General features: G+C 38.3%; 2 protein-coding genes across 6 annotated transcripts; one reads left to right on the top strand and one right to left on the bottom strand.

Moving 5' to 3' along the window:
• The first annotated feature begins 2996 nt into the window (after positions 1 to 2996).
• On the top strand, positions 2997 to 20060 carry LOC124177624 (glycerol-3-phosphate acyltransferase 1, mitochondrial). 5 transcript variants are annotated; one of them, XM_046560186.1, is made up of 13 exons: positions 2997 to 3171; positions 10337 to 10458; positions 12455 to 12636; positions 15435 to 15590; positions 15701 to 16095; positions 16374 to 16797; positions 16880 to 17045; positions 17127 to 17311; positions 17421 to 17607; positions 17722 to 17945; positions 18024 to 18134; positions 18213 to 18405; positions 18500 to 20060. In XM_046560186.1, the coding sequence occupies exons 2-13, from the start codon at positions 10347 to 10349 to the stop codon at positions 18685 to 18687; spliced, it is 2523 nt and encodes an 840-aa protein (XP_046416142.1). In that variant the 5' UTR covers positions 2997 to 3171; positions 10337 to 10346; the 3' UTR covers positions 18688 to 20060. The 5 variants fall into 5 exon arrangements, with proteins under 5 accessions (XP_046416142.1, XP_046416145.1, XP_046416141.1 ...); XM_046560185.1 differs by lacking the exon at positions 2997 to 3171 and adding an exon at positions 3842 to 4578; XM_046560189.1 differs by lacking the exons at positions 2997 to 3171; positions 18213 to 18405; positions 18500 to 20060 and adding an exon at positions 3835 to 4578 and having other exon boundaries at positions 18005 to 18115.
• LOC124177374 lies at positions 18890 to 20951 on the bottom strand. The gene is made up of 3 exons (XM_046559697.1): positions 20897 to 20951; positions 20097 to 20623; positions 18890 to 18973 (listed from the first exon to the last, which is right to left on the bottom strand). The coding sequence occupies exons 1-3, from the start codon at positions 20949 to 20951 to the stop codon at positions 18890 to 18892; spliced, it is 666 nt and encodes a 221-aa protein (XP_046415653.1).
• Positions 20952 to 24499: the final 3548 nt, after the last annotated feature.

The following is a 24499-nucleotide window of genomic DNA, read 5'->3' as shown; positions in this document are numbered from 1 at the left end:
GTAAAGGAAGTCATTTATTGCCCTAACCCACATATTTGGTATGTCACGTAACGGGATTCTTTTACGACTACTACATTGTAAGCATATTCGAATGCTAGTTCGAAACTAATTACATAGATTGCCATCAATTACACAAAATATGAGTTCAGTAATTAATCCTATTTGATGTAAAGTCGAGTGTTAGAATTTGTGTCAACGGAATAGAATATAAAATGTTGGTTAATTCGGAAAAAATGCAACAGAAACAGTGTTTATGTTTTAATCATCTTAGTACGCGCATACTAAGACTTTTGCTTCTCGGCTGGATAGTTGATTGTAAAATTGTTTCAAATCAACAGGTCATTAATTTTTCAATAAAATTAATTACCAATCCAAGTTTAAAAGTGGCCCAATCGAATTTGGCCAACATTTGAAACGCTTAAAAATGTTTGCTATCTCATGCTAACCTGTAGTTAACATGAGTGACTAAGTTACAAGTGTGAGTTTGGAATACTTTCATCGTGGTACAACTGAACATTTTCAAATAGCTAACAGCCAGAAATAATGAGTGACTTTAAATTCATGCGACTCACCCATGCTGCAACTTGACAATCGGTCCAGCCTCACCATCCGAAGTGCATCCTTTCTGTCGTGAATTAGATATTCTTCTGGAGAACACTGAACAAATTTTATATTTCCATGGAAAACACTTAATAAATTTTATATTCGTGTGGAGAACACTGAACTAATTTTATATTCCTATGGAGAACACTGAATAAATTTTATATTCCTGTGGAAAACACTCAACAAATTTTATATTCCTGTGGAAAACACTCAACAAATTTTATATTCCTGTGGAGAACACTGAATAAATTTTATATTCCCGTGGAGAACACTGAATAAATTTTATATTCCTGTGGAAAACACTGAACAAATTTTATATTCCTGTGGAAAACACTCAACAAATTTTATATTCCTGTGGAAAACACTGAACAAATTTTATATTCCTGTGGAAAACACTCAACAAATTTTATATTCCTGTGGAAAACACTCAACAAATTTCATATTCCTGTAGAGAACACTGAATAAATTTTATATTCCTGTGGAAAACACTCAACAAATTTTATATTCCTGTGGAAAACACTGAACAAATTTTATATTCCTGTGGAAAACACTCAACAAATTTTATATTCCTGTGGAGAACACTCAACAAATTTTATATTCCTGTGAAAGACACTGAATAAATTTTTTATTCCTGTGGAGAACACTGAATAAATTTTATATTCCTGTGGAAAACACTCAACAAATTTTATATTCCTGTGAAAGACACTGAATAAATTTTATATTCCTGTGGAAAACACTCAACAAATTTTATATTCCTGTGAAAGACACTGAATAAATTTTATATTCCTGTGGAGAACACTGAATAAATTTTATATTCCTGTGGAGTACACTCAACAAATTTTATATTCCTGTGGAAGACACTGAATAAATTTTATATTCCTGTGGAGAGCACTGAATAAATGGCAAAGAATAACACCAATGGAAAAGTCACGATAATTTTTCACCCCGCAAATTGAATAAATCTGCTTTCTAAAATACGCGAAGCACTTGTTAGGATTCATCGAGACTACATTTTGATTAAACGATCGAGTACAGAGGATTGGGACTTGTGTAAATGATTTCGAATGTTACCTGAGTTTAACTCGCAGCGAATGGACATTGACGCGGTGAATTTTTCATAGTCTAAACGACTTCGCCGTGCCGGTTGATTGCTATATTCATACCTCTGCGGCCTGTATCCCTGCACGCGACAAATTGCAAATGTAAAAAACAGATTATTCGCGGCTACTTTTCACATTTCTTTCACTTCAATAATGGCAAATAACAACCATACGATAACGGCACGGCAAGACTCGACTGTTAAATTAGCGGCAAGAAGGAAAAACTTCTACCGATTGTCAGTTGTTTTTACCCGAACCCCATTTTATACGTTACGAATCCCGCTAAAATCTGTTGACCGCGAAGTAAGACGTTGGTCGTTTACACAAAGCAGTGATGATGAATGCCAATTGAATGCACTTTAGCTACTACCGACAAATTTTCCTCTAAATTGTGGTAAAATATTCTGATCTCAGTTCTGTACAACATATTTACAACATGAGTAAATATCGAATGAAATATGCATACGGGCAACGGCCATCGTAACGTAATTTTTTTCGACCGACTTGTACATTAAAATAACGAATATTACTCACAATTATCTTTCCAGTCACTTAAAATCGCCATGTGAATCACTTAGGACAGCATGTACTCAATATAAAACCGTGAAGATGAAATATGGCATAATTTTTATGGTAAATTTGGTGTAACCGAAACTGCGGAACGTTCGCACCCCCGGCGTTAGATTCGAAACTGCAAGAACAGACAACTTCTGGTCACTGTTCGCAGCATACCAACTGCACAGATTTTTTTCCGTTACAGAAAAAAATTTAATTCCGTGCACAAGTATCGAAAGAATCCAGTCGCTACACGCATCTCTTACCTATGATGAATTCTTGGTCATGAATTTTATCGCGAAGAAATTTCGTACATCTAACCGGGATTAATGTAAAACGGAAGCGTTGAGAAACCATATCCTATTAAAGAAAGCCAATTCTAGACAATAGTTTGTGCCGGTTTGATGACAAGGTAAGCAGAGTGCATGCCGGTTAATAAGGATATCATTTAGTATTTGGTCGGCACGTCAGATTCTTCATGTTTTTCCAACTTGCGAGATAAATGAAGACAAAAAATTTACGTTGTTAATATGTCATTTGGAGTTGAGTACATATGCTAGCGGCAGAGGATGCATGTGACCGGCCGTTTTATGTGTGTCGGTAATTTGCTGTTCAATTCTTTTACCGCGCAAAATTGAAGTTAAATTGACCAATTAACCTGAAAAGTGCTGCACTCTGCTGGCAGTTTTGGGGAACTATTAAATTCATCTGCCGCCTTTTCTGACGATCAACGAATTTAATCAGTCGTGTCACGCGTGAGTACGTAGCAGCGGCGAGAACATGCGTTAGTACAATCGCGTGATTACGAACCAGGCCGCGGTTAATAAGTCATCGGAAGACGTGAAAACTGAAGTGGTGGGGATAAGTTGCCTGTTGCATTCGTGCGAAAGTCAGACAAACGGACTCTGGAAGCGTAAGTATACAGAAATCACACCTAGCGTCTGTACGTTTGTAGCAAAATCTCGTCGAGGTTATGGTTATACTTATCACGCTTTCCATCAATCGAGCCGCGAGAAAGATTAAAGAGAAGACAAAGGAGAGCATCTGTATCAAATATCTCCAACCGCCGACTAGAGTTGGCTTGAAAATTAATTATAACTAAGACCAAAGTCAACTGAGAGAAACGACAGATAGATTCAAGCTGTCGTCCCGACGACGTTGAGTCGAGGGTTGTCGAAGCGTTGCATCATCACCATTTCATTTCGCCAATCTCTCGAGGACCGATGAGTACATAGCCTATACCTAGATGCTAAACACATCACGGCTGTTCTCATTTCGTTATTATTCGACAATGGCCTTGTGCCTCGATCGCGGTCGTTTCGGACGTTTGAAATTTGAGACGAGAGGCACAGAGAGACGCTCAATTTCGATGGAGAGATTCACGGAGTGACAATCTCGCCGCAAAACGTGCTTCTCTCTACAGCACGAAGCGGCGAGTCCCCCTTTCTGTGTAAATACAAAATACTTGCACGTACACGTTTTATTTACGTGCATACCATCCCCACCGTTTCGCACGCGTTCTCGATCTTGGACGCGTCGTATCGACCAGTCGTCTTGATCGCTCTGGGCCACCTGCCAGCGTTGTTCTTCGCGATTCCTCGTCTTGCAGAGTTGAGTGCGGAGAGTTCCTCGATCCCTTGCTTAGTCGTGATCGGACCGTCGGAACGAACGCTTCGCGGATCGTTGAACTCCCGAAAGTTTGCCGACGTGTTATTAGCGCGAGCTGGCCTTTCGAACACGTGAAGAACGTCTATCCACCTCACCTTCCTCACGTTTTTCCGATACATTCTCTTGGTGATATTCGTACAATCGATTGATAGCGAGACGAAACGTGATCTAGATATCGCGGCTGCAGAGAAGTATGGATATTATTATTGATGAGAGAATAATAAGAGTGATAAGACGAATCGTTCACCTGCACCGAGATCAGCAGGATCAATAATAATCCTCAACTGATTATTTTCAAAGATTCGTCGATATTTCAAGCCAGTGTCCCTTTTCCACTTTCTTTTGTTTAACCTTTGAATTCGGGGTACGTCGCTAACCGCTCTCTCAAATCAATTCGATCTCTCGCAGCCAGTCAATCATCGTCACCAATATCTGTGTATCTGCGTGTAAGGTCGAAAGATTGTCGCCGGGCTCTTATTGCGAGTCCGATTGCGAGTCCTTATCAGTTCTGCAGAAGTATAAAGACCACCAAAATCTCATTTTCATTTGTAATGTGTGAGGAACTGCAGCATTGAAAACATCAGGTTACCATGGACGGTTTAGTCGAGCTCTTTTTGTTCTGTGGAGCTCTCTACTACATATTCAACTGGAGGTGAGTTTGGGCCATTCGATTAATTGATCGATTGGCCTTTCGTTTGAAACGGAAATTAAAAATTCACCACAGGAATAGTATATTGTGCAACAAGGAAGTAAATTCAATCTTTTCGGGCCGAGTGTAAATTTGCAATACGAGTCGTAGGTGAGTCCAGGACGAATATTGCAAACACGCGAGTCGAAAAAACCGTTGCCTCCTTGTTGCACACGATTCTTTACATCGCAAGAGAATTATGCGAGTTTTTTCACGACGCACGAAAGGTGAGGTGAGAATCGCGTAATGTCAGATTTATTCACGACTGCGCATGCACGCAGTACAGAAAATACCAATTTTAACTCTTCAACGTATGCGCACTAGCAGACTCACTTTACCGCCGTAGAAAACTGGTACTTTTTGTACGGAAAACACGCATGGAAAAACGCGTAAAACATACTCGCTTTATGTGAGATAAATTTCTCATCGTCCATGACAATAATTTATAATATATATAGTATATATACATAATTTAAGACAAAGCCAACGACGAAGAAATAACGTGCTTGATGGACAGCTTTATTATGATGTAGTATTTTTCACGGACAATTAAATCGTCGAACATCGTTTGCGACATCTTGCTGTTGTATAATCTTATTAACACTGCAGTGGCGGGTGATGATGACATAATGAAATAGGCAAATTACTGACAGCGGAAGAAGACCTAGATCTAATTAGAATTTTTCATCGTTGTTATTCCTATATCGCCGCGGTGTCTACTCCTCTGTAGATACGCTGCATAATCTATTGTATAAACTGACTGCAATCGTCGTTCCCTGCTCTTTTCCCATTAAGCCAATCACATCGATGCGGTGTGCCAGCCACTCGAATTAGATTTACAACGTTTATTTATCTCCACGTACTCGAAACTGCTTTCCTTTATTTTACTAATCTTCTCCTTCGTCGTTCTGAGGTAAAGGTTCACACATAGTTGTAACTTTTCTCCTTTTATTCCTCGCCTTGAATATACGTCAATCGTCTTTGGAATTTATCTTGGAGAGTAAAAAACCAATTAAGTATCGGTTTAAAAATGACATAATTCAATAATTAGGAGCAGCGCATATTTTATTATACCCATATATTATACTGCACGAAACCTTTCTGACCTTTCGATCATTTCGTCTTACTGGAGTGTTACATTTCTTTTTTTCGATTAACAAAAACTGGCATTCGGTGAAAATTTGACGAGATAGCGCAGCATCGGGTCGCTCCAAATACATGCGGCTATCATTCCCCTTTATCGCGTTCTTGTACGCAATTAGGTATAATAACGCGTGATGTCAAAATTGTATCCACCGCATTACTGCAGAGAGACGAAGCGCATCCGATTTCTTTGATGCAATTTATTTATGGTTTGAAGATCCGTATTATTATTGTTGTTGTTGTTGTTGTTGTTGTTGTTGTTGTAGTATCGTAAAGTTATATCGACAGGACATGTCGCGCATTGTTGAAACACGATAATCCGTACAATACGAACTTGCATGCGTGCGACGCACAATTGATTTTTAATTAAACAATATGTACGAGGTTGCTTAGATTTGTTGTTACATGTTTTTGGTTTTTGACTTTTTTTTTTTCATCATGACCTTAACGAAAAAGTAATCGGTGCTTGAGGACTCGGGTGTTATCGGATGGGGGGGGGGCATGATTGCGTAAACAAACAATAAATTACACAATAAATTGGTCGCGAAGCCTTCGGATATAGATGTAAACAGCTTCGATGTACAACGAACGACTTGAGCTAAGCGATCGTATATCACTTCTTGCGGTCGCCAATATTAGTTTGCATTGCACTGCAGGAAATATTAAATTATACAACATGTATAATATATACATGTACGGGTAAAAAATAATTTCCATGTCGGTTTCACCGCATTTGGTTAAAAGTAATTATATGTATTTCCTCCTGGCTGAAAGTTCAATTTTAACCATCCTTCGATCATTCCAAACGTATATTTACTCCGTGTCATGTATGCAACAAATGTGTTATTGTACGGTGCGTCGTTCACAAGCGAAGAAATGTGCTGACATAAATATAGTAAACCGTACATAAGAAATGGAACTTTCATTTTCTTCGCGAAACTATTGCAAGACTATAGTGTATACATGCATAGACGAACGCACACACCACTGCATGTACGCGTATTATTTATGTAAACGAAAGTGTTTCGCAAAGCCATCGATTTCCTGCTTCTCGAAACTTCGAACTGTGTACAATAAACACATTCGATGAGTGTTGAATTATACCAAAGTCATGAACGCGGACATTTCGGGGCTCCGTATTATCTTACTAACAGCGTGCACGTTTAATTTTCCTAATTGCCGTGTCTATATGATATTATGAACCGAGCCTGTAAGTCACATCGTGGAGTTTATAAATTCGATGAACATTATCTTCGATATTATTCTTATCGATATTTTCATTTATCTTTGTAATGCATTTCACGAATGCCGACTGCGTAAGCTCCGCACCTTATGCTTAATGCATACCTCATAATCTCTCGCAACAAAAATGATTACCTGGTGAAATTTATCTTTACCCATCTACGTATGTACACATACATGCGCATACCTATTTGTATACCGATTATTGCTTCCTACCTATTGAAATTTTTGTAAACATAATGGTATTCAGGTGTATAACATGCAATTGATAATTTGAGAGATCATTTGTTTGACATTAACCTTTTGACTCACAGTTGTAAGTATTTTTACTATCTATTTGGTATGCATTTCTTTTTTTTTTAGTATATGTTTAGAGAACCTTTCAACATATTCCTTTGTCATTTTTTGCTATTTCTGATAATATACTAATAGGTTTTCAATGCTCGAGAATAATTGTTGCGATTTAATGTTAATTATTATTGTTCGAGACAAATTGAGTGAAAAAAATGGTGAAAATTGAAGGAATAATCCATATCCGAAAAAGTTATCCCTCTAAACGCATGCATGTTTTACTTAAATTATAAGTTTTTCGGTTCATTGATTACGAGTCTGAAATTGGATTTTAAAAATTCAAGTTGACACATCCAGTATGGGTGACGGAAATTTCAAATTCGATTGAATCTGGAGAATAAACTCTGTTGAAAGGTTTTTCGGGTCGCTGATTACGAATCTGAAGTCGGATTTTGAAAATACAATATGGCGAATCCAATCAACGACCCCGAAAACAAATCAAATTAGCAATTAATCAAATTTAAAATTTTCGTTCGTTGATTTCAGATTCGTAATCAGTGACCCCAAAAACCCCTGAATAAAGGGTTAGACTCATATCGAGCTTCAGGAACCATCATGTTCTTCCACGATCGGAGAAAAGGGAGATGAAAAAAAAGACGATGTATAACAATCTAATAAAAGCCAAGCAACCTTTATAGGATCACACCATCATCATTATCGTCATCATCATTACGAGTAGCAGCGATAGTAAAAAGTTAAGTCAGATGTCAGTGCGTTCTGTTATGCTCTCCTCCCCCCTTCTGTCGTCGACAAATTTTCCATAAATCACGTAACAATTCCAACACGTTTACGCAGTCGCGTATATTTGTAATATGTGCATTATCATTAGTGGTGGTGCACTTTGCTCGTTCGTCTCGTGCAAGACACGTGTTGCTTCTCTCTTTCTTACTTATCGCTCCAAGCTAACGAGCGTTCGATCGTTGATATTTAATATATTTTTTATTCCACCACTTGAGGACTATGTTCCGCAAAGAGTGATAACAAATGAATTAATGACAGCAATTAATTTTGTACGATCAACGCGTTTCGTCGTATCAGAAAGGAGAAGAAATCACGGATCTCTCATTATTTTTGAGAATCTAAACAGGCGTATATCAAATAATATCGCTTCGATCATTGTACACGCTTATAAATTGTTTTCTAAGTCGGAACATATCCCTTTGTATTTATCTTCAATTGTTGCCGAAACGGCTTCGTCGCACTGAATTATACAAAATGATGAAAAAACGCCGTCGATTTGCGTACACGCGCTTGGATTCTTACAAGGAAGGTATCCCAGGTCGATCTCTTCGATTTTATTTCGTTTGTGATGTGTTGTAGTAGACCAAAACTAAACGACACGTATCTTTTTTTATCTGCCGTTAAATACTCGAAGGGTGTGAAACCACCGTTCGAAGTAAGGCACGTCAAGGGGCGGTTTAGCAGTTTTTCTTCTAATTGATAAAATGACATTTTTCATTTCGCGTTGTGAGAAAACTTTTCCAGTCGGATTGGTTAAAAAATATTATGTTCTTGTGGGTGAAACTGCCAAATCGCCCCTTGACATGCCTAACTTTGGAGGACGGTTTCACCCCATTAAAATGTTTAAGGGCAGATAAAAAAAAATACATTTGGCTTAATTTTTAGTCTACTATAATTTATTACAAATGAAATCAAATCGGAGATATATACGTTCCTTGCTAGATACGCGAATGACTGAATGCGCTGGTCGATCGACGACGAGAAGTGAGTGGATCACGCCACTCTGAACAAACGGTACATATAACCCACAGCTTGTAGGTATACCACCGGAGTCTACTCTCTTCGAAATCGCGGTGATGCACCTCCCAGTCCATGTTGTTTCCTTCCTGCAACAGCCTTCTTGAGCAGTTCGCTCGTCTCTTACACGGAAAGAACAATATTACAGATTATACATCTTCTGTGGTGAATATATGGACAGCACGGTTTTCGAGTTAAATCTACAGCTAATGTGGCAAGACTTACAAATCCGATAATAAGAGTTACAAAACCAATGTAGTAAGAGTTACAATATGCTTGGATAGATCTAGCGTAATTGATGTAGATTTGACTCCCAAAAAGAGAATATATATATATGTAAAATATATGTATATGTAAAATATGTACGGCATACATTCACCACACGGATGTAAAATCTGCATAAAATATTTTCCCCTGACTTCCTTTATCTCCTGTCCATTTCGCCTTTCTTTCTCTCTCTTTCTGGTTCTTCGTTGTAGACTAGCGTTCTGGTCTTATATCCTTTAAAATTTAGTCTGTGCTATTTGTCGCACTACTTTCATCCCGGACATATATTATCTGCACTGCGAAAAGTGTCTTGCGTTGGTTTATTATGGTGTTCGTTCCCACCCATCAGCTGGACGGCCGTATAGTATATACGTAGGGGTCAGTAAACCTTGGCGAACATTATCGCACCCACATCATTCAGGTATATTTGTCATACGTATTACAGTCACGGACCTTCGCTAAGGTTTATTGAATTGATGTAAGTAGAAAGCAGGAGTTAGTATAGCGTTGGGGGAGGGGGTACAGTTTGGACGGTATAAAATCATAGGTATTGTAAGGATTTTTTTTCTTCTCTTTTTCCAAGAAAATGGAAACACTTGGAGCAATTTGAGTTTCAGGGCTTTATTATTTATATGTTCAAGAACATTTTGGAATCGTTTCATTGAAATTAATATCAAAATGGTGGCATGGCGCGTATGTTGGTTGATATAAGTTAAATTTACTAAATCTGAGTTCGGTGAGGTTTTATTAACAACAGTTTACTAAATTTCAAGTAATCCTAAAGTTGCAAAACAACGACTTTTTCCAAAGATCGAATCGTTACAATATCGTTACAAACTTCAGCCTGCTGAAATTTCTCTCTTACACCCTCCACGAAAAAAAAAAAAAAAAAATAAATGATTTGATTTACTCCCGGTACAATCGTTGATCGCGTTTAAATGTTTCTCCTTATTTGTTCCAGAGCTAACAATATGGTCGACGTACTGTCTACGCGACTCCAGGAGGTTTACGCGCAATGGGAAGCACGGACTGAAATGGCAACGACCGAAACGTTGGATTCCGGCTCGCGACTCTCCTACGATGGTAAGTTTTCACAATCACGTACGTTAGACCGTATCAAAAGATTCGACTATTTATTTTTTGTTTCAAATGACGAAAAAAGATGCTGTCCAAGTTTCATCTCTCAATATTAATATGTAGGTGTCTCACTGCGATTTTCTATTTCCCATTTAAATAAGATGAGAAATTTTTGTCCTTAACTTTGGAATTGTATAACTCGTTAACTCATTGGTGTACTGATAAGACCGGAAAGCAATTTGTAAGGAATCGAACGCTCTTCAAAAAAGGTCTGTTATCATTTTATGACAAATCTACTCTTTGAAGAGTTATTTAAGGTCAAAAGGTATTTACGGTAGCTGCATTCTGCACTTGATAAAAACTGAAAAAGATAATTTACACCCTAATTGCGGGCCGCTGGAATTGCACATGAGATATACAAATTTGATCTCCTACACGGCAGCATTTATCGATCACGAGGCAAACGCGTGTTCCTATAGAAATGCATACGTATAAAATATGAAATCAAAAACTTAGTCGATGTATATATTGGATTTATAGATCTAATCCATGCGATCGATATTATGTAGGTCATAGTACCGAGAGTCGGACGATCGTTATCAATGATGCGATATAATTTGAAGGTAAAAAAGTTGAAAACATGAAACGTTAAATTATAATCTTCGATCAGAGTTCAACAATTTCGGTTTCTTCATTGGCGAGGCTGTATTATATATATATATACATACACACACACATATATATATATATATATGTATATATCGCCTCTCAGCAGTTTCAAATTGATGCTGTAATAGTAGAGAAAAAAAAAATCATTCCCGCGTCCACACTACGTGTGCGTATAACGTGTAACCTTTTGAGTTGATCATCTTGGAATTAGTAACGTTTTCGTAACGATTCATGCTGAGGAAAAAAATCGTTTTTTCGCGATTTTGGAACTGTTTGAAATTCGGTAAATCGTAATAAAACAATACATACTGAAATTTTACAATCTTATTTCCTTCAAAATCATTGAAAAAATAACAAAAACTATTGAGTTTTTCACCAATGTTTCGTTACGATAACGTTACTAACATCAACCTCGTGTTGATATTGGGTCAGGCGGGTGCAGTGGTTCAAGTTCGTCTCTTAATAGTCGTCGGGGAGGAGTTAAAGCTGCGACGTTTATCACAATTCCTACGAGCTATTAGTAAATATCGTCGATGTCACTAACGTTAATTCGTATACTACACGTTCTCTTGGTTTTTCAAATGAAAAACTCTCCAATGATTATCTTAAAATCGAAAAGCCAAACTGTAATCTATGATTAATAAATAAGCTGTTGGGTAGCTCATTACTTAAATTTTTTTTTTTTTTATTTACTGTGCTACTCGAAAGTTAGTGAGAAATCTTGAAAAAAAATCAAAAACCCGCAGAGCTAGGAAAATATTTAGAGGTCGCTATCAATTATTGAAACATTTTTAATTTGTTTTTACATTTAGTTTTTTTTTTTTTCGTTTCCTAGCCCAATTAATCGTTTACCGATCAACAGCAAACTGCGTCTAAAAATTCCGCTGTTGGCTGTTCTCGTCTTTCATCTGAAAGATTGACCGTCTCGGAGTTTGGATAACAGTTTTTGCTACCGAAAGAGTAGTATCACATCACCTAAATGTCCCCTTTTCGTTTGTAGTACTGATATTTAAGAACGATGATTAAGTGGAGCACGATATAAACTGATATATAAATGTATATAAATCCGTAAGGCGTACACACAAAAGTAACTAGAAAATATTAGATTAATTGATAGCGACCTTTGAGTATTTTCCTACTTCCTCCAGGTTTTACGAAAATTCTTTTCTTCAATATTTTTGTCACAAATTCTTCTAGCAACACCTTACAAAAAAAAAACATTTATAAAATCAGGAACAGATACTATGCGTATTATTTTTCACACGACTCTAGATGAAACGTTTCCTATAATCGTAACACGCAACAACGTTCCTTAAAATAATTTTTCTTTCAGGACTGCGAAGAGCCGGTCAACAATATCAGAAGAGAAAAACTCAGAGTAGAGAACAGGCGAGGAAAGTCCGGGACAATAATCTCTACAGGATCAAGGAGTCTGAACCCGTAGCGCCGACACCTCCGCCCAAAATTGTACCGTTTCTGAATCGCTGCTGCGGACAGTGCAACCCTTCTTCAACGGTCAGTAGCACTCGTCCATATGTTCCTCGGTTTTAGTTAACGGCGTCCAGTGGTCCTAGAAATGTCCTTGAATTTTTTCTCGTCCTTAAAAAGTCCTGGAAATATTCTACATTTAAGGTTTACTGCGAATAATGTTCATTTATTCTTGTTCCCCGATGAACTGTTTTTATAAAGTACATTCCCGCCTCGAATCGCGTTTTTGCTGAAATGTTGTGGAAATCTCCTTGAATTTGTTACGGATTTTTTACCAGACACCACGGAGTGACAAACATTAGTCGAAAAATCATCCGTCTTAGAATCACTGTAGCCAGAACCTCGATTATCCGAATTAATTGGGACCGAGCCTGGTTCGGATAACCGAAATGCAATTTTTATCTTAAGGTATAACGATATGTACAGCACAAATTTAAATCTACAAACAGGCCGTATTATACATCTAAATACATATTAATCCTCTTTCAAACACCGAACGCTTACTTTATTACTTTCGTTTTATATGATCGTCTATTGTCAATTAACGAATGGCTGCTCCACATTTTTCAGCCAGCAACAACCTATATTTCGCACTAAAAATGTACTTTTTGAACCGACGATCGGATAAATCAAACCATGGTTCGGATGATCGACGTTCTACTGTACGTAAAATTCAGCAGAGCTTACGAAGAAACCGAAATTACATCGCCAACGAACGTTTCAACGTAGAACAAAGGTCTAAAGTAGCCGTTGATTCGACGAGTTGTTGTCAACTGCAGCGTACCTAGAATAAATTGAAGGAAAAAAAGGCGTAATTGAAGTCTGCGTAATTGACAATTAGGATTAGCGGCCTCTCCTGCGTTGTCGCTGATAATAATCGGTTCAAATTACCCGTCGCACGCAATGCATGAGCGTGTATTAACACATGTATTTTATACACACACGCACACTTATAGAAAGATAAATAATACAAATATACCGTGATACAAAACGAAACGACTGTCGACATCTCTGAGAATAATCGTGAAACCGTGTGTCAAATTGATGATTTCTATCGAGCCAACCGTTGTTTATACAGATACATGTATACGGTATAGATAATTTTGCTTCCCACGCGTGAAATCTTGACGAGACACTTTGCTCGTGAGTATCCGAACTCTGTAACTTTCTCCGTAGTATATGTATATCGTACCTGCAGACATTATACCGTAGAGCTTCGCGTTATATACCTAATGCGTATTTGTTATGCAATTTGGCTCTCGCTATTGTTATTATTGGCTCTCAAGTCACGAGGCTCGGAGTCGAGGCGCACCTTTCGCGGTGAGATTAGCTCTGCAGATTCTAAAATTAAACTGTATATATCTGTAATATTTGAATCAGAGTCCATGCGTGTAATACAGCTGTGAAGTTTGAAAATATTAATTTAAAGATTCTGCGAATTTCATGAAATGTGACCCCCTTGATTGTACCTTAACACACAAATTTCTCGCATTCACGAATTTCATGACATTTTGCAGCGGGACACGCGTTACGTAAGTTTCGTACGATTGTTATTACGAAACGTCGAGACACCTTAAGGCCATATGTCGTATGTGCCGAATAGTTACGCGTATAATGTAACCAACGCGAACGTGAAAATCGTAAAACGGAATACGGGGGAATAAAGACGATAAATGCGGTGAAAAGTTTTCACCGCACCGTCGCGTTAAACTCGCGTCACTTACTCTCGCTTTAACTTGACCAATCTGAACTGGTTTTATTTGGGATAGGAGGATGGGACGCGTTTAAAAATAAACAGTAACTCCTTCGTGTGGTGTGAATCGGTTCCCAAAAGTGCTGCTGCCGAGGAGACGTCGAAGCATCGAGAGCATGTCTCTGAATACTCGGGTTTTCCACCGGCATTAATTATCGTTATGAAATTGGCAAATTATCCGCCCAAATTATGCACGATGAATCGAAGAATTTTATGTCACGCTGTTCACGCTGGCTCCGTATTGTCGTCGTACACGGCTATCCGGAAAGAGTGAGTAGAAATAATGTTGTTCGGTGTGATGATCATCACGTATCATCGTAACCAGTGCCCGCGTAATTTAAACTACAGGGAGTCAAGTTAACGTTAACTCTGAACAGATTTCTAGGGTGTGTAAATTTCCGGTGCTGCTTGCAAGTAGAATTTGAAAAAGTTGAAGGTGGTGAACACTTTGAACACCGACTGGGAAAGATACGGCTGAAGATGTGAAACTACACATTCCGAACTATAAGAAAATGTTTGGTTTCAAAGCTTATCGCGTTTTCCAAGAACTTTGTACCGCTGTCTACGAACGATTGTGAATAAAACGTTGGGTCCAATGTGATCACGTACGATTCATTACACTACGAACAACTGGGTGGTACCAAATCCTTCAAAGCCTTCTACAGGCCTTGGGATGAGTCTCCGACCATGGGTGTGTTACCTTAAAATACTTGTCTTGGCAGCCCCTATACCTTCTAGAATTCTGGCCAGAGTTAACATTAACACCTTGTATAGCCGAAGTAAACGGGACGCGCGAGGACGAGGACCTAATTCAATTACCAACCCCTCAAATCACTAGTAGAGTGATACAAGTTGTGTGTGTGTATTTGCATTCGTGCAAGTAAGTGAATAAATGAATGAATGAGTAAATGAATGACTGACTGACTGACTGACTTACTCACTGAATGAGCGAATGAACGAATACGTTTCACAGCTGCCTCGTATTCTTCTCTAATTGACGAGTATTGAATTATAGGGGGTCCTGCAACCTGTGCCGTCACACCAATAGTAACGATCGTCAACTGTGTTTCAGAATACATTGGTCAGCAGTGCACAGAAACACTATCAAACTACCGGCACAAACATATTGCTAGTCGATCCTGGGCCCAGTCTAGTCTCGAAAATCTTCTGTCACATAGCGAATGTTTATGCCTTCAAGAAATACGATTATCCCAGAGTAACGCAGACTGTAAGTTTAATTTGTTCTTTGATTTTTTCTAATTTTTCTCAGCATTCATGATGAAATGATTGCAAATTAAACGCACAGGAATAGGAATACAAAATTTGAATTGTCATCAGGTACTTACCGATGAAAGATTAAAAGAAGCGATAAAGCAGGCAGCTGATGAATCGGTCAAGGATGATGGAGTTACCGTACTGGAGGCCTTGGCCAAAGCGGAGGAGAGAGCTAGGACGATACTTGCGCAAATGCAGAGTAGTTTGAGCGACGCGTTGCTCAGGTTAACCGCATGGACCCTTTACAAAGTCTTGCCGTGCTTCATTCAGTCTGCCGTCGTACAACCGATCCAAATAGATATGCTGAAGAAAGCAAACGACTGCGGCTTACCACTGATATTTTTACCTCTTCATAGAAGTCACCTCGATTATGTTATGATTAGTTTCATTCTACTCAGCAATGACATCAGAAATCCGCTCATCGCTGCTGGGGATAATTTGAAGATACCGTTCTTTGGGTGAGATATCGAGATGCATTGTAGTCTCAGATCAAATAAGTATTATTTACTATTGCCCTTTCATTCGTCGTCGAAATGTGTGAGAATATCCTACCTAAATTAGAACGTTCCTTCTCATTGTCAATCATAACGATCCTCTTTGTTTTGTTTCCCTTGCACGCTTCTTTGTCGCAGAAAGTTTTAAAGGTAAATTCGGCGATATTAGTGTAATTCAACATTGGTCCAATGTTTCCCTTTTTTTTTTTTTATGGATGCACATTTTTCTTGCTCTAAAATAGATGGCTTCTGAGCGGCCTGGGAGCCTTTTACATAAAGAGGAGGATCGATCCGGTCCTCGGACGTAAAGACATGCTGTATCGTGCGGTACTTCACACATACCTTGTCGAGAGTCTCAGAGCCGGTCACAACATTGAATTCTTTATCGAAGGAGGTCGTACGCGAACGGGTAAACCTTGCATGCCAAAGGTTGGAATTCTGAGTGTTATACTCGATGCTTATATGGATGGAACTATCGACGATGCGTTAATTGTGCCGGTATCTATGAACTATGAGCGACTGGTGGACGGGAACTTTGTCAGGGAGCAGCTAGGTCAACCAAAGAAAATGGAAACCTTTGGCACAGCTATTAGCGCTTTGTGGTCAACTCTGATGGGAAACTATGGAATAGTCAAAGTAGACTTCAGCCAGCCGTTTTCATTGAGGGTAAGAACGTGAGCTGCCAAAACTCGGAACACTTTAGCCTATAGGTTCGCAGTATTAACGTGTATTTATTGTTTGTAATCAGGAAATGCTCAAGTCTTTGCAAGCACAGCAAAATAAATTGACGGTGCAGTCCGCAGCATCAAGGCCGTTAAAGTCTACCGTATCCAGTTCATCTCTCTATGGTACCGACGTTGTTTCTGAAGAATATCGTCAGCTTGTCGACTGTATCGCGAAACATGTTATTCACGGTGGGTGACAGTCTAAACTTTGATATACGAATTGTCATAAGCAAAGTATCTGATTCTAACAAGTCCCATTGGTGTTGACAGATTGTGCCAAGTCGACACCTATAATGTCCACTAACGTCGTCGCGTTTTTGCTATTGAACAAATTTAGAGATGGATGTACTTTGGACAGGCTAGTAGAATCTTTTGACTCTATTAGGCAGGAGCTGGAATGGAGTCAGAGAAATATTGCATTTTGCGGAGAAAGCATCGACATCATTAATCACGCGGTGAGTTCTTGAACTACCAGTGAAATAAGTATAGAAACTCGTAAATAATTCCGTGGAAATTGATCGGTATGCTACAGTTATTGATCAATTGGAAATTTTTATCTCGCAGCTCGATATACTTGGACCTGGCCTTGTCAAACAACAGAGGCAAGAGGTAACGGACACGGTAGAAGGTCAGGCCATCAGAAATGAAGTTATCGTTGCAATCAGGCCTGTCTCCATTCTACCGAACGTCATCGAATTGTCATATTACAGTAACAGCATGCTTGTGCATTACGTCCTTGACAGCGTAGTCGGTGAGTGAGATAACAAGTGATATCGAAGTCTTTAAGATGTATTGTTATAATGGATTGTACAAAGAATAGAATCAATTGAAATGAAAGTTTCAAACTCCTGCTTATTATTTTCAGTTACCGCGCTGTATGGGAGCTTACATTCCCAGATCAACGACCCTCAGGCAATAGCTAATAACAATATAACTGTATTTCAAGATACTTTATTGGAAAAGGCTTTGAAAGTTTGCGACATACTAAAGTATGAATTTATATTCTGTCGACCTTGTCAAGATTTAGAAACTCTCCTCATAGAAACGATCAACAACCTAACCACAACGAGTATAATTACATTGAAAGAGGTGAGCCTGCTAATTTGATCCTAAATAGTTATATCGCTGTGATATCAATTTTTTTCAAGTACCTATTCATCAATTCAGGAAGCTTACACAGAGGAGGAACTATGGAGCAGAAGATACGCCCGGAATCTAGATGATAGCTCTGATGAAGAATATGCTGTGACTAATAGAACCAAAAAAATTGAATATAAGGTGAGTCTGTTGTTTTGTTGAGCAATAGGAACGAGTGAAAAACAATTATCTTATATGCAACTGTTGAATTATTTTCAGCTAAATTTAGACACTGAATGCTCGAGGCGAATGGAGTTTCTCCACACGTTATTACGTCCCTTTGTTGATACGTACACCATGAGTGCTTTTGCATTACGAAAATTGGTTGGAAGGTCTTTAACTGAAAGAGACCTTCTGTACGAAGTATTGGCTGAAATTAAGACAGGCCTGGATCGTGGTATAGTCAATTACGGTAATGAACGGTATAATGTTATTGATCCTTAGAATGAAATGATGGAAATGACTGATAAGAATAATAAATGAATTGAATTGCTTGAATTTTTTAGGTGAAAGTCTGTGCGTTGATCCGATAAAGAATTCATTTAAACTGTTTGAAAAGTGGGAGGTACTGGAATGCCATCCTCAAGAGAATGTTAAAATTTATTATCTTAAGGAAGAATACGACAACGACAAGGCAGCTAACCAAATATACGAGAGTATCGCAACTTTCAAGTGGACTAGAAACATTGATTAGTTAATAATTGAACATTTGGTGATAATACGATACGATAAGCGTTGTAATTTTATTATTCTCTCTAATATAGCAAATACGACCTCACAGTTTCACTCTGTCCCTGCTAAGTTATGTACAGTGGATTATAAAGATTTGATCACCTTTCTGCGTAACGCAAATTTCCGTATTGAAAGACTTACATCAGGATGATATAAAATCTTGCCTAATTGTAAGATTTCAATTGAACTGACTGAGTGATCAGTTTTTTACACTCCGCTGTGTACTTGAATCCAGAGACGGGGTCACTCTATAATCGTAAGGAATGTTAGACTACTATTTATTTCATAGTTACGTCATATGGGGTCTTTAAATTTTGTTTTCGACTATGCTGCAATCGTCAAACATTTATTTACTGTACAAGATGCAAGGTTAATGTACCTTACAATCAGACAAGTCGGTATTGGCAGCGTCAAAAAATAATGTTCGACATTAAACTGGATATGATGTTACTTTTCTTTTTTGTGTCTTGAAGAAAATGGAAAAGCATTGATTTGTCATTTTTCACTTTCTTCATCGCTCACGCAGGAGTTGGACATCGAATTTTGATACACAACACGTGCAAGTCTTATAAAAAGCAGGAAGGCTGTCCATAGGCCTGCTTAACTTATAAGTACCTTTTACAATAAAGTGTAAACTGTAACGCACGCACACAATACTTTATCTCGGGTCCATTAATCAACGGAACGAGTACACTTGGATAAATCACTTGCAGTTAGTCACACGATATTTTATAAATATTAGTTATGACACCGTTGCGGACATATTGAACTGCTTTATGTTCATTTAACAAAAAGATTAGTGCAGCTTTAAATACCGTTGAATTTTTCCTAAATTATTACTCTGCGCGAAACTAACAGAATGTGCAAAAAAGTGATTAATGACTTGTGAACAGTGAATCGTAATGGTGACGATTCTTTCAGTCTTCCTTCTTTTGTGACTCACGTATGTACGTATAGGTATGCCATGTATACTGTATCTATCGATTTCTTTTAACTTTATAAGTGGGATGAATAATTTCCTGTGTCAAGAAGGATGAAATATTCTCGAAGCATATTCAAAAATGCGGTTGAAAAAATAAAACAATATTGTGATAAGATCTGAGGTATCTAATATAGTTGTAATATAGTCACCACGATATTATAATTAACCGTAAAAACCACGCATATTGTTAATTGTTGAATACAATATTACTATTGCGAAACAAAAGTTTATACATATTATCGTAATGTTAATAACTAATTAAGTTTTGTTATACATATATATTTCACAACGTTGAAAAGGTTAAAATAAATTTATACATTATCGAACTATTGCATGTTCGCGATGTTAGCATACCTACTTGTTTTTTTTTTTTTGCTTTTATCGTTTACTTTCTTTTTCAAAAGGTTTCTTGAAGTTTTTTCCCGTATCGATTGTTGGAACATCTCACAGATGAACAATAATCCGGCCAGAGTTGAGCCAATGAGCAACAGGTAAAACCCCCCTTTGACATTATTTAACGATACACTTGGGTCCCTGTCGAAATTGAATCTGCGCATATTAATTTTTGCCTGTGTAGTTTCAGCATTTCTCGTCAATAGTTCAGCAAAGCCTGACTGCATTACGAACTGCACGAATTTGTTGAAGACCGGCACTGCTGCGTGACCTTTGACATACTGCATTGACACTTGATATGTCAAAGTGGGTGGCAGCTGACGCACATTCTCCACCACCGAAGTCGCCACATCCTTCAACCCGTTCAAATAGTGGACACGCATTTTGTTAGTTGCGACCGCCATGCCTGTGGGAATTTCCTTGTAGCACTCCGTTATGGACTTGCAAGGGACGTATCGCTCCAGTATTTTCTTTTGGATCTTGTCTTCTTCGTCAAAGTATGGCACAGCGGCAGCCAGCATTCCTTGAACATACATCAATGTTGATTTGGGATTGACAAGAAGGTCCAAGACTGTAATTATGACTCGTTTATATTTATTCCTGACAATGGAGAAAATATTACTTTGTGTTGTCGCTCAGTCATATTAAACTCAACTACGGAAGACGAGCGTTTTTCCATTTGGAACAGAATTTTTGACTTGCTTTGACACACGTTATTCATCGTGGTTGCTTCGCTTCGACTTCACATAAACGAAATGTCACGCGACCTGAGTGCTTGACAATATCGTTTCATTACCAAGTTTCAAATCTGTATCAACGAGTTCTTCCTGGCTGTTTATCTGTGCTTTCATCACAGGATTAGCCAGACGCCCGAATAGAGCAGTTTTGTAAGCAGTGGACAAATGTAGGCACAGAAGTAGCCAGCAGCTCCAGATTCCGCGAATCTTTTTCGGCACCTTGTAATCAGCCTGCTCCAGAAAACTTCCCCACACATGAAGAGTCCAATGACGGTGTCCAGCTAACTTCATTGTAATTGCCACTGTGCACATTCCTGCGAACGACAATACCCAAAGTGCCAGAGAAAATCCATCTGCCAAAACAGTAAAGCTGGACTTTTCACCCTCTCGAGGAACGTTCCAGACCAAATCATCCTGTCCCAGACAAAAGTGAAAAGTTTAAGGGAGAATTATCTCTTCTCGCGGTGAGTCGGTCGACTGTAATTCTTCGAAATGTTTACTACTATGTAGGGTGGGCCCTTAAAAACGTCTTTTTTGAATAACTACGCATCTGAACCCAAAATTTGATAATTCAAAACGGCAGATACAACACGGAGAACCGTAATTCAAAAACTCACTCGATTTTAGGTGACATTCAGTACTCAAGGACTCTTGAAGTCGCTGATTACGAATCTATATTTGAAATTACAAAATTTAAAATGATGGATCCAATATGGCAACATCAACTGATATTTGGGATTTTGGTCCACCATTTTGAATTTTGTAATCTCAAGTTCAGATTCATAATCAGCGAGCTCAAAAGTCCTGGAGTACTGAATCTCACTTAAAATCGAGTGAGTTTTGGATTTTGGTGCACAATATTGGATTCGCCATTTTCAATTTTCTGATTTTGAGTTCAGATTCGTAATCAGCAACCCAAGAAACTACCAAATTTTATGAAAATTCATTCGGTGGATTTAATGTGCCCCTGAAAGTTTTGAATGGGGAAATCCACCTTCTTACAGGCACGGGTTGGTGTTAGGGAAAAAATTAATGAAAAAATTAGGGAATTATTTTTGAAGTAGTCGAAACCGATTTGGGGGGTGAGCCGGTCGTAAATCAAAAATTACCTTTTTAAAGACCACCCGAATTGGATGAGAAATAAGGGATTCGATGGGAGGGAAATGAAAAGTACCTCAAAGTATGGTGGCGTGATGTCGTATTTTTCGATATCCGAACGTAAGGGGCTCCAGCTGCCCGCCCAGGCTTCACTCAGCTCTTTTGTCGTGTTCAGGGGGTGATAATTACCATTAATTTTCAATCCAATTTTATCGTAAATCATTTGGATCAAGATAAGCTCAATGCCAAACTGCTGGCCTTTTTCATGCACCTCTGGTGGATAGATGAAAGGTTCCCAAATGTTGAAGCTGACATTGATCCAGCAATTTTCAAATTTTTCTGGCATCATTCCGGGTCGAAGGTTAGTTTCTTTTTCAAACTGTAATGTCCTCGTGAACACACCAAGTCTTATAGTATTCTTTGTTGTTGGAGGTCCGCAATAATTGCGCGGATGGTAGGGCCGCCAAGTGTAAACTTCAGTTGTGGCTAAAATTTTGTTTTGCCAGTGTTATACAACAATTATTTTATGCACAAATGCCACAAGTTTTCTTTTCTGTGCTACCTCCTGTCAAAAACTACAAAGTAGTCGAGTTGTTGCCGGAGGTAGGGCAAAAACTTTATTTAGATTGCATTTACAATTGGTGATAGATATTTTCTAAGACATTTCGTACCTGTTGGGTCGTTAGAAACGACCAATATGACGACTTTGTACACAAACTTCGCCCACAATTTCTTCATCACACTGACAGCCTCCGCTTTGGTTCCAGCAATACTGATGTACAATCCTCTGGGGTTCCACATGCCTCCCGCTTCCCCAAAACTGACCAAAGGTTCGATAAACTTGGACAAATCGATATCCAGTAAAACGTAGACCATTGGTTTTTGAAACACGTGCAGCCTATCAAAATTTCGCGCGCCTAGAATCAGCGTGACGATGTTCCTCGTTTCCAAGTTAAAGACTTCCTTTACAATTTGTCTAAGGTGATAATTATTCACCGAATCGTCGGTGATGATGCACAGCATTTTCTCCTCTGGGATGTAAATCTCTACCAGTTGATCCACTATTATTGCCAAATCTGAACCAAGTCTAGATAATCCTTGAATAGTCTCCCCAAACTCGGAATCTATCCCACGGTTTATTACAAACTCCGCATATCTGGTATCATTGCTTTTCCCAGTACTAAAGAATACTTGAGCAATGGCAATAATCTTGATAATTGTTGCCATACGAAGCGTTTCCGTTCTCAGTACTGTAGTCATTGCGACATCTCGTTACTCGCTCTGGATTCCAAATACAATTTGCAGTGTAAACTGAGCGAGGAATGTTTCGTCCTGAAAGCTTTTCACAACCCCATCCGTCATTTACATACCTATCAGTTCCCCAAATAACTATCGTTTTGGTGTCAGTTGACTGACTATTAATCCCCTAAATCGATCCATTGTGAGCAACAAGCTAAAATACATGGATCATCGCGCTCTATACCTATAATTTGATGCATTTTATTGTACGACAGTTACGTGTTTGATATGGCATGTAGTCGCTAATGGACGTTACAGCTGCGCATAATCGAAAATGTATGTATTCAGATATTGAAATAATAGCTTGGACATATGGCATCGTAAAATCTATACATGCTATCGGGAATGATCTAAGCAGTTTTATCCGACGATTTCATATGGTATTGCGGTTATATTTTCGTTACAAGCTTCCGTTTTTTTTTTTTTTTTATCTTTGTCGCTGTGTGAAGATCGAATCTGTTGCAACCATTTACACACGTATTATCATGCTGAGGATTTATTATTCGAATACACACGTATCTGCTAAGTATGTGCAAATAAGGGAAATTGAAATGTGCTACATTGTTTGCCACGAAGAAAAAGTTCTCAGGACACTCTCGGGAGATTCTGATCGCTTATTTATCAATCTTATTCGGAATTATTTTCTTTGAAAAATAGTGGAACATCTCGTACAAAAATGATAATCCGGCTATCGTTAAACCCACGGCAAGCAGATAAAACCCTTCTCTGACATCGGAAAATGATAACGGTTTCTTTTCCGTAAAATCACGTTTGCGCGCATTAATTATTATCTTCTGCAAGAATTCCGTTTCTTTAACCAAATGTTCAGCAAAACCAGCTTGTAATAACATCAGCACGTATTTGTCAAAGATTGGTGAGACCGCGTGACCCTTTGCATAAATCATCGAGACTTTGTACGTGAAACGACCTGGTATGTAATGAATATTCTCGATCATTGATAGTGTAACATTTTCCATTGTGTTCAAATAATTTGCGTGCATTTTATCGGTCAATACTGCTCTGCCTTCCGGGATTTTCATATAGCATTTTTCGATCGTTTCGCAAGGGATGTACCGTGCCAAGATCTTCTTTACTGTTTCATCCTTTTTGTCCAAGTATTCTTCCATGTCAGTTAGGAAGCCTGAAATATATATTGAAAATAATACGGAATACTATTGCAATAATCGCACATGACTGGAAAATATTGTCAACAGTTTTTCCGCTACGAAAGTTATTCCCTGTTTTTCGATTTACCGAGTTTCAGG

This window comes from Neodiprion fabricii, chromosome 3 (genome assembly GCF_021155785.1).
Source record: "Neodiprion fabricii isolate iyNeoFabr1 chromosome 3, iyNeoFabr1.1, whole genome shotgun sequence".
Classification (NCBI taxonomy): Eukaryota; Metazoa; Arthropoda; class Insecta; order Hymenoptera; family Diprionidae; genus Neodiprion; species Neodiprion fabricii.
This window is presented reverse-complemented; position numbering and strand designations above follow the sequence as displayed.